Raw genomic sequence first — 11,423 nt, 5'->3', positions numbered from 1 at the left:
GTGCCTGTAAGATACATAAAACCCATCAATGGTGTTCAAGATTATTCTTGTCTGAGGGTGTTTATTGAGAATCAGTATTCTCTTGAAAGGTGGTGCCAATTCACCTCCAGCTTACCCCCTGAGCACTGCTGAGGTGCCCTTGAGCTCGGTACCAAATCCACAAGATGCTTGTAGGGCGCTTTGTGACTGCCCTTCACTCCACCATCTCATCTGACATGCTTACAGGCCATTTGTGTGTGTGTGTGTGTGTGTGTGTGTGTGTGTGTGTGTGTGTGTGTGTGTGTGTGTGTGTGTGTGTGTGTGTGTGTGTGTGTGTGTGTGTGTGTGTGTGTGTGTGTGTGTGTGTGTGTGATCGTGATACAGTGTGGCAATCTGACAGAAGGACTGAGTGGAACATAAAGCCGTAGATATGAACTAAAACATGTCTGGATCAACTTCTCCCGGCGTATCTCATTGGCTTCTACTGTACACTTGTTCCTTCAGGATAAGTCAATAAGCGGAGAGAACTCGGTTTCCCAGCATGCTCTGGTGTGAGAAAGTTGCATGACTTGACTTTTTTTTTCCGCGATCGCTGATGACGGTGGCAAACAACGCAGGTCAGTGGATGATGCTACCTGGGAGAGGAGTGCCTATCAGTGTAACGCTACTAATATGATTTTCGTCGGCGACCTGCTCTCAAAAGACGGAACAACAACGAGCTAAACGAGTGAAGTTAACGTAAACTATCTTGGACTGACGCCGGTTGCGAAGCGTCTAACAACATTGCTGTGAAGGCCTGGCGCTAGCTAGCTACTGGAAGTCCTCGGGCTCGCCCGGTAGACGCCGGGCCGAGTGAGCGCAGAGACGCAGACGGAAGCTCCGTGGGAACGATCGGGTTTTTGGAAGCTAGTTTTCTTATCCTAAAAAACAACAGCAGAACTTCTGCTCGTTCGTGGCGGATCTACAGCAGCACACTCCGATACGCCTTCAACTTCACGGCTAGCTAACATTAGCTCTTCTGTGTTTTAAGCTATAAACTAAAGAAGTTGGCTCTTATTTTTGTCTCAATCATATTGGGTAACTTATTTCTGGTTGGTTACGATTTCTAAGCCTTTTATTCTTCTGTCGACGCCATCTGAAGGTCGGCAGCTATATAAAAAAACCTTTCAGCTGAGGTTATCACGTTTTCATGCTTATCTGTTGTAGCCCATAGCTTGTTCCCGTGTTCTAACAGAAAGAACACTTTGTAATATGTTTCTGAGTTCCTTTAATCAATCGAAAGACAGTTCCAAATGAAGGCTCACAGAGAAGCGTGGAATTTGTTGTTGGTAGGTCATACAGGTGTAACCTGTTCTGCTGAACTTTTTTAATTGTACACCATTTTTTAAATCGTTTGTACCTTGGATATCAGCCCTGATTTTTCTCCCCCTTGAGCCCATTTGCTCAAGCAGGATCTACCCTAAGACACAGACTACCATGAATCGTTACCTGCCTGTAGCTCGACAGCACTTCCTGGCTGCCCTGGCCAGCACTAGTGTGGTGGTGAAAAGTATCAGTGCTGTGGTGGTTCTGCTTTATCTGTTGTCGTGGGAGGTCAATGCTCCATATGTGCTGGGAGTGACTCCAGGATACCTCTTTCCACCAAACTTCTGGGTGTGGACGCTGGTGACCCATGGGGTGGTGGAGCAGCATGCCTGGGGTGTGGCAGCCAATGTTGGGACAGTTATTGCGTGTGGGCGCCTGTTGGAGCCTCTCTGGGGCGCCCTGGAGCTCCTGATCTTCTTTGCAGTGGTCAACATCTCGGCAGGCCTCCTGGCTGGCTTCTCCTACCTCCTGACCTACGTTGCTACGTTTGACTTGGACTACTTGTTTGATGTCCACATCCACGGAGTGGCCGGGTTCCTCGGAGGTGTCCTGGTGGCACTGAAACAGACCATGGGGGATACCACAGTGCTCAGAGTACCACAGGTGAGGCTAACAAAAAATGGAAAGTAGTTTCTGTTCTGTTGTCTAATGACATGTTGTGCGTTCTTCTGTTGAAGAATTAGCCTTTCTTATGTTATGGCCAGCATATAACATAATTAGATGTGCTTTACTGTAATTTTACCGTGAAATGATTTAGCAGGAGGTATACATACAGTAGGGACAAGAGTTCCCAATATTTGAATGCATTTTCTCTGATCAAGATGCCATGTGTCAGCTATAGAAGCAGCAAATTTATAGCATTGTTGAGAAGAATATTTGCCTTTTAATTGTTTTTTTCCTTTTTCCTTGTTGATTACTATTTTAACAGTTAAGAAAGCAGTAAATTTGACACATCAGGTATATAATAATCATGAAGCTAAGTCATTAAGTGACTAAACTCGAATATACTTAAAGTTCCCACTATATTGCAAGAAAGACTGTTGAAACTATTTTCCTCCCAAATGATTTCTACAGGTAATTATGAAATTGCTAAAAAAAAAAGTCTACGAAAGCATGAATGAAGCTAGATTATGATTTGACATCAGCATTGTGTGATAATTTATATTTTGCCATCCAGTTGCACTGTCATGAATCTGAAAGTACTTCTGTTATCTTTGCAAAGAACTTTTCCTCAACAGAACACCCATTAATTCTAGTTTATGTGCTGTATTATGAACTTGACTTGAAAAAAAAAGGACCTGTTCATATTCCACATTCTTCTTTGTCATATTTTAAGCCACCAGTGTATCATGAAACTTTTGTGAAAGTGCTTGACAAATCTTGGAACAATTGCCTTCAGTTCTAAGAGGAAGGATAGTGATTAAGTAGCACCTTTTTAAAACCAAGGCAGAGAGTAAAATGTTTGTTTACTTTGACACTTAGCTACTCCTGGCAGTCTTCTTCTTTTCCCTTCAGGGGTCGCCACAGCAAATCAGTTGCCTCCATCTAACCCTTTCTTCTGCATCCTCTTCTCTCACTCCAACTATCTTCATGTCCTCTTTCACTACATCCATAAACTTCTTAGGTCTTCCTCTAGGCCTCATGCCTGGCAGTTCAAAACCCAGCATCCTTCTACCAATATATTCACTATCTCTCCTCTGGACATGTCCAAACCATCTCAGTCTGGCCTCTCTGACTTTATCTCCAAAACCTCTAAGATGTGCTGTCCCTCTGATGTACTCATTCCTGATCCTATCCTTCCTGGTCACTCCCAGAGAGAACCTCAGCATCTTCATCTCTGCTACCTCCAGCTCTGTCTCCTGTCTTTTCCTCAGTGACACTGTCTCTAGACCAAACAACATCGCTGGTCTCACCACAGTATGATTTAGTCTGTAAGGGTGTGTTTTTTTGTATATAAAACCCTCCAGCTACAAACACCTTGAGAAATGCACCAACATTTTACTAAAGGCCTAAGACAAGAAACGACAGCACTGAGAAAGGCAACAGATTGGAATCACTTTAACTTTTTATGCAGAAATAAAACAGAAATTTCATTATTGTTTCATTATCCAGTAATGTACTTTTCAAAATTTAAAGTTTTAAATAATAATACGATTTTTGGAGATATCTGTTTGTCCTTTCTCTTGTTTATTGAACAGACAATTTCCATCTATTTCCTTTTCTTTATTTTTGTTACATCAGGTATCACTTTGTCAACTTGTATTCTTTGTGGTATCAGCACAGACATATCGTGCAATCAGATTAGAGCTGAAGATAATGATGATCCATCTGGATTAAAATTGGTTCAACCGATATGCTGGGGTTTTCGGGTCTTTACTCTACTTGGCTCTATTTTAGTTTGAATAATTATATAATCTGTAAATCTTAAAATAACGTAACAAGAAAATCAAATTTTCATCTGTAGGGCAGTTTATATGGAATGTGTAGTTAGTGGTTTAGTTTTAAGTGAAAGCACACACTATCTACACATCCCGGATAAGGATCTTACAATTAAACTTGCCTCTGTCATGAGGCTTTTTACATCCCACGAAGGGGGATGTACCTGTATTAGTATTACATCCCGCTTCAAAGCTGTGATGTATTGTAATTGTCAGCGTCTGTTAGTCCACCAAATATCTTCGCAACCGTTGTAGATAGACGGATGAAACAAAAAGCACATTACTCAGGCGGCAAAGGGGATGAAAATGAGATGATGACCTTGAACTTGAGAGAACTACATCAAGGTCAAATTTCAGCTTTTGTACGCTCAGGAACCAGGTAAGATAGAAAGACGACGGAGAAGGCCAATGTGAGCAAGACCATAGATCAAAGCTACTGCTTTGATATACCTTTGCTTTGATTTTCCCTGACCTATGAAAGTAGGTTAGATTTTTTATCCAGGGGTGTCGTGGGATGCTGCAGGATGTCTCTGACTGCCTTGGTTCTAGTTGTTTTTGTCAAGATTTAAAACTGGGTCGGCCTATTTCCTTGGCATCTTACCTGCATTTGTTCAGTTACAGTTCCTAATTCTCATCAACCCGAGTCAGTTGTTGGTGCTGGTATCCACAGTGGACTCTAAAAGGAAAGCTGATGGCCCTTTGTTCGATAGTTTGCATTCATGAACACTAAAACCTGTTTTTTGTTGCCATCTTAGGTGAGATTCAAAGCAGCACCGGCGTTGGTGCTCCTCCTCCTGGCCTTACTCCGTTTGTCTGGGCTGCTCAACAGCTCGGCCCCCCTCGCTGCGTACAGCTATGGAGCCCTGTCTGGCTGGGTCTACCTGCGCTTCTACCAGAGACACAGCCGGGGTCGTGGCGACATGTCGGACCACTTTGCCTTTGCTAGTTTCTTCCCTGAGGCGCTGCAGCCTGCCGTGGGACTGATAGCAGGACTGGTCCACTCCGCTCTGGTGAAGGTAAAGGTTTGCAGGAAGATGGTTAAGAGATACGACGTGGGGGCGCCCTCCTCCATCACCATCAGCCTGCCGGGGACAGATCCACAAGACGCAGAGAGGAGAAGGTGAGTCACAGCAAAGAAGAATGAGGACAGACATGTACAGCACATACAGAACATACATGACATTCATAACAAATACTGTACATGGAGTAGTGACACTGTAATCTTAAGTGGAGGTTGGTTGGTGTACAGTAATCCCTCGTTACTCGCAGTTAATGCGTTCCAGGACCACCCATGAAAAATGAAATTCAGCAATATAGCGGAACTATTTATTATTTATGGTAATGTAAATGTTTATGAACCCTCCCCATACTGATATTATACCACATTCTATCTGTATTACTTTTTGCCACACTCCTGTAGACTGTTAAAAACACTTGTGTATCGTAGAAAAGTGTTTCCTTAATAAACGGAAATGCACTGCGTTCTGTGAGTCTCAGAACACAGTGCACACACACGGATGCCGTCAGCCAATCACATGGATGTACAGTATCACGTGACTACCTACTACAAATACGGGATGTGGTGAAGCCGTGCATGTTGAAGCACAAATAAGCGTGGGGTTTCTGTTTTTGCTTATCTTACCTGATTAGACACGAGGGTGATAGAGGCTCCTCTGACTTATTGAATAAAAAACTTTCAGACCATCTTTCATGATAATTACTACTTCACCAGGTTAACTTCATAGATGTATCAGTTCACATTAACTAACTTGCTTGTTAATGAACTCATGTGAAGCAGGGATTATCATGATGATTGGGTGCTGTGTGTCGTAGCGTGAACACACAGAAGCTGTTTGTCAGATGTTTGAGGGCAAACTTTTGTGGTTATTTTTGAATGAATGAACATTTGATGATAAAGATGTTATTTGGTCTGCTGTTGGCCTAGTTGGACATGGTTTCTTTACAGTGGTAGATGAGACATTAACACAACTTCCTGAATCTTTTCATGCGTCTCTGTTGGTTTTGTGTTTTCCATCCATCCTATTCTGGTGAACCCCATGTGTCAAACACCTTGACAGAATTTCATCAAATATGTCACAAATGTCTGCTTGGACTGAATAATTTCTTTTGAATTTGGTTATCAAAGCTTATGTGACTTCACAAAACATAGCCATAACTCAATATTTGGTACTTTAATAATTCTATGCACATGTCTACTAGTTAGTCATTCAGCAATATGGTACCAAATCACTGGTAGAAGAGGTCCAGACCATACGTGTCCAGTAGCACAGGTTTCTTCTCATGAGCACAATAAAGAATTTTCCCACCGAGGATGCATGATTCTCATTGGTCCAATAATTAGATGTTATCTGATTGTACCAGACCAAAGTGCTTATTAAGTCTTATCATGTGCATCTTCCTGCTACAGTCAGTAGTTTGCTGTGGTCACAGTTTAAGACGACGGTACCTCGTACCTTAGGCTACCGTGATTACGTCAATGTTTTTTTTTCTTTCTCGTGTTTGCTTCTTTCTTTTACATTTCTTTGATATGTTTCATTACTATACAATTTGATATATAAATGACATTATGAAATAACATTATGTTGAAAAAAGGTAGCTTTCTAGCGTCTTTAAATGGACCATTTACATTATTTGTAATGGGAAAAATGTTTTTGGAATTCGAACAAATCGGTATTCGAACAGCCTTCCGGAACGAATTGTGGTCGGAAAGTGAGGTTTACCTGTATAGTTTATAGGCTTATTGTTGGTTTAGACTGTATTTTATAATGTAAACCAAAAATACATTTTTAATTGCCTTAGATGTTATCTTGTCAGATGTTTCTTCATTTCCTGTCTGTCTTCTTGCTACGTTGTTATTTGGGATCTGCATGTGTATTTAAACCAGGGCTCGAAATTTATTTTTTTTCTTTGTAGCACTGGTGCTCTCAAATTTGGAAGTTAGTAGCACCAGCGAAGACTTTAGGAGCACCTACCCAAAAGCAAGGCAGTGACGGAGCGATAGAGACGCTCCGTCCATCTCCGTTCCGCGCGCCTCTCTTCCTCGCCCAGGAGAGCAGCCGCAGCTGCGCTCTCATTGTTTCCTGGCAGGACCACAGGAGCACGGTCCTGCTCAGACTGTTTTGCACAGATTCTCCGGCAGGTCCACCCTCACCGGTCCACATCAAACAAACTGTCGCGGTCGAGGGTGCACACTCGGCGCCTATGCGTTTTCCCCACATCCACACAAAACTGAGAGACGCTCACCTGAGGATGCTGTGTTGGTCCGCCTCCGGGTCAGGGGCCAAACCGAGGCACTACCTGGGTGTGGCTTAAATAGTGCATTGTGGCGTGCTGTCAGGCCAGCCCAGTACCTGGACTGAACCATTTTGGTTATTATTGGATTGTTTTGTATTCTAAAACATCACTAAAAGATGTTTAATGTTGCCCCAAACTCCATCATGCCTTTCGTGAACATTCGTTTGCATTTTTCTCAGTCATTTTGCCCTCAGCTCGGACTTCAGGGGATAATTCTGCGCAAAAGATCTGTGCTTTGTTTCATAGTGGCGCTTCATGTTACCACTTTTAATTCATGCTACATGAATTCATGCTTCATACCATATGAGGTAAAATGGTTTTTGAATTGCCTAACGGAGGAATAAACATAAATTTCGTCCACTCATTGTTAACCAGCGGTTTTCCTCGTTAACCTCCCATTTTTTGGAGCTATGCTGTCTCCCTTCTTCTGTGCTCTGCTGTAGCGGTAAACTCACAGCGGTAGGAGCAGCGAGCTGTCTCACTTCCTGGTGCACTGACAGCGGAGGGTAGACAAACAATCTCAGTTCAGCCATAATTGGCTGAACTGAGTGGCGCTATTACCGGATTAACTGGAGGAGCCTGCCGTCTGTAGCCGCGATCTGCAAGTAAAAATGCGCCAAGAAAATCTACTCTCGTGAATTTATCATGGAGTGGTCATGGGTCCGGACAGAATCATCACGCGGTCCGGATCCAGACCGCAGTCCGCCATTTGGTGACCCCTGCTCTATGGTGAGCAAAAAAAGGTGCACCAGATTTTTTCCCTAGTCGCACCGGTGCTCCCAAATATATTTAATAGTCGCACTGATAAAAATTTGGGCGCATATGGTCGCAATTTCGAGCCCTGATTTAAACAGATGCATTTTAGGATCCTTTGTGTGTGTTTTATCAGAATCTGCTTTATTAGCTAAGTATAGAAACATATCCAGGACCTTTCTGTCTTTTAGATATTATGTTGTTGTGCTGCACCATGTGACAGAGCTGTCTATTAGTCCTCAGTGCTGCTCTGTAAAACGCATATTAAAATCATTAGAGGCACTGGAATCATAACGATATAGTGAATACAGTGACTACCTTCATATTAAATTCCTTCGGTATCTTCAGAAAAGGCTAATCTGGACAGACATGTGAATTATAACATAACTGGTAATGTAGTTATTGTAGTTACCTCAAAGAAGAGCATTCAAACAAAATGCCAACTAATTCCTGAATTTAAACATTGAGGATTCACATAAAATATTTAAATTTAGATTCACTTTCTAACCTGCTAAACAGCAGCTGAGTAAAGTATTTCTTGTTAAGTCCTCTGGATCTTCCTGTCATCACAATGATCAGCAGCAACATAGAGATGAATATGAAATCAATGCTAAGACCAGTTGTAAGAACAACAGGACTACTGAACAAACTCATACACCCAAGTCAAATAAATGGGCTACTAAGACAAAACAGAGACAGTGTTGTGTTGAAACTGTTGTAGATCATGCTGTTTACACAGGGAATGTTTTCTGAGCTTCTGGTCTTTTCAGTCCTACTTTACGTTTTAAGTAGTTTTTGCACTTTAATGCCTCTGCTGTACAACAAACCCTCACTAACACCTATTATCAAGCTGTCAGATGTTGGTGTACTTCTGTTGTCTGTCAGACACGCTGCTGAGCCGTCATTCAGTTGAGGATGGAAGTCTTTGCTCCATTAGTCCTGCAGACACACAATACACACGCATTTGATCCTGTAACTGTCAGTGGGCCATCCTGTTTCTTTGCTACATACGTAGTATTGACTCAGTGATATAACTATGTGACCATGGGACGATCATGACCACTGCCTCTGACTTAGCAACACTAAACTGGGTACAAGCGTTAACAGTCTGCTAACGTTCAGCCATGAATAAATAGATTTAAGTTTTAATGTTTGACACAGGTTGATAGAATTAGGTAAAGTGTAAATAGTTTGCTGTCTTGTTCACAATAAGACGAATGTAATTTAATTTTCACTGACCCTGCAACAAGGTTGCCTGATGGTTTACTGAGGAGAGGAGGCTGAGGCAGGTGAGGAAGAACAGCGCAATGAGTCAAATACCTAGGGGTGCCTGCTGTGCTCTATGATGTAGCTCGACTGAAGTCCCCATCCTACATTTGTGTTTAGTACCTACAGAGATGATCTGTCGTAAATATACTGTATATTAGTGCGTGAAAAGTATATTTGAATACTTTTACTGGTTCATTCTGATCACTTGCGTGATCAGAAGTCCTCCTTTCTAGCATAACTCGTCTTCCCTCTGGTTAATTCTTGTCATTCTATTTTCCTTGCAGGCAACTGGCTCTGAAGGCCTTGAACGAGCGCCTAAAGCGCGTCGAGGACCAGTCTGCTTGGCCGAGCATGGATGATGAAGAAGACGATGATGACGATGAGGTCAGAACTGACACGCAGCCACTCCTCCCGGGTGGGCGGGATCCTTCTTTCTCTTCAAGACCAGCAGGAGGAACTGCGGGTGCGTCCATCACGTTGTCCCAGGGCGGCAGCGTCCCACCCTTAGGTGGCGCACAGCATCCAGAGACGAGCATTATCAGCTTTGAGGACGCACCTTCTAAATCGTAACAAATAGAGCTCACGTGTACAGATCCGCTCACGCCGGTCGGTGTCACTCACATGTGTACTAGTGTGTTCAGCACTCCTGACTAGTATGCAAATATATTCAGTGACCGTGATTCGGGACACTCGCCAACAAACACACCATCCTTGACCAGTTCATACACATGATGCTGTGCTCACAAACGCTCTGTAGATGTCCTCATCCGGGGGTGGGGTGGGGTCTTTAATGTTCTTTGCAGTTCAGATGTATTGGTCTCCATGTAGTTGGGCAACCTGGACACTAAATTCTTGTCCTTTTTACTACATACAACTGAAAGTCAACCAGATCCCCTGTCTTACCCAGAATTAATCCCAACGTGCAGAACTCTGTCCACTTTATCCTGTGTCGTCTCCTCTTGCTTTCTAAATAAATAACAAATGGGTGTACAATGTTTTTTTTTGTAAATCTTTTCTGGAGCAGGTATATTTGTTCTGAATGTCAGAAACAGGAAAGCTTCAAATGATAGACTTGTGCCGAATTCTTAATTCTTGTTGAAAGAAGTAAGGGCGCTGGTTTGATAAATGCCGAACAAACAGCTGCAAGAGACACAAACCTTTGAGTCACTGGTTCTCAGTGATTCCAGGTGTTTAATGGAGGAAGTATAAAATGATCCCACTGCTGGACTGGAGTGAAGCTGCTGCAGGTACGTCCTGCTCATGAACTTTGACACAACTTCATGATTGGAAGTCGTGTCCAGGTGAAAATGTCTTGTGGGCCAGGTTCATCTGCTGCTGCGTGTTGTGTCTCTGCAACGACCGGCACAGCAAGTGGACCGTGTACCAGTTTCTACTCCCCCATGTTTCTTCAATGGAGAACTAGTCTGATTTTCTTTCTTCTTCTTAGTCTGTTCATCAGAAAACAAAATCAAAAATAATCACTTTGGGGTTTTTTTTGCACTAATATGTCAATGCTCATGTTTGGGGATGATCATCTTAACTTTATTGTGCAAATAAGGAGTTTATTCTATTTTGTGTTTACTCGTCCTGGAGCATCAAAGTGAACGTTGTCTTTTACACCTTGTGGTATCTGAAATGATAAAAAATAAGGAGCAAGAACTCATTATCTGGGATAAAATGTGGACTATCTGTTATGTTTGTGTCATACAACACCATTATAGAAAGAGAAACTGTTGGACAGGGAAGGAGAGAAGGAGCATGGTGTTTTTATGGTCTGAATTCATACTGATCTTGAGTTTGTATATGTTTTCTCCACCCTGCCCTTGGTGTTATTTGAGCCACTGACTTGAGGATAAAGGACTCAATAGACAGGATGTCTGCACTGATCAGTTGTCAACCTGATCAATGTTTCCCAGGCTCATCTTTATAAATTTTCTTCAAAGTAAAACGTTGGGTATTCTTTCAGTTTGTAGAAGTCATCGCTGTTGATGTCACAGTCTAATATGGTGATGACCAAATCACTGACTTCCTAATTTTCCATCTCTTCTTGTGGATTTAAGTCAGTGGCAGCCAATAAATTATTTCAGATGTTGCAATGACAGCGATGACAATCTGGTAAACTATTTTATGAACTTTACGATCGGTTTTGTTTCCATGTTAAAAGAACTTCAATGAACTTCTCTGCACATATTTAACCCTGAGCATAAAGAACATGAAGCTCTGTCCGTTACCTCTCTTATCCCACCTCCTTGCATTATTTTTCAGATCGTTCTGATCTTTCACAACCTCAGCAGTATGTTCAGA

The 11,423-nt window shown here is 42.4% G+C and overlaps 1 protein-coding gene across 1 annotated transcript; it reads left to right on the top strand.

Moving 5' to 3' along the window:
• Positions 1-587: 587 nt before the first annotated feature.
• tmem115 (transmembrane protein 115) lies at positions 588-10,116 on the top strand. Its single transcript, XM_068343904.1, has 3 exons — positions 588-1,947; positions 4,538-4,902; positions 9,404-10,116. Exons 1-3 carry the CDS (start codon positions 1,456-1,458, stop codon positions 9,687-9,689), a joined length of 1,143 nt encoding a protein of 380 aa, XP_068200005.1. The 5' UTR covers positions 588-1,455; the 3' UTR covers positions 9,690-10,116.
• Positions 10,117-11,423: the final 1,307 nt, after the last annotated feature.

This window comes from Antennarius striatus, chromosome 2 (genome assembly GCF_040054535.1).
Source record: "Antennarius striatus isolate MH-2024 chromosome 2, ASM4005453v1, whole genome shotgun sequence".
NCBI classification, from domain to species: domain Eukaryota; kingdom Metazoa; phylum Chordata; class Actinopteri; order Lophiiformes; family Antennariidae; genus Antennarius; species Antennarius striatus.
Note: the sequence above shows the minus strand (reverse complement) of the source record. Positions and strands in the feature narration are given on the sequence as shown.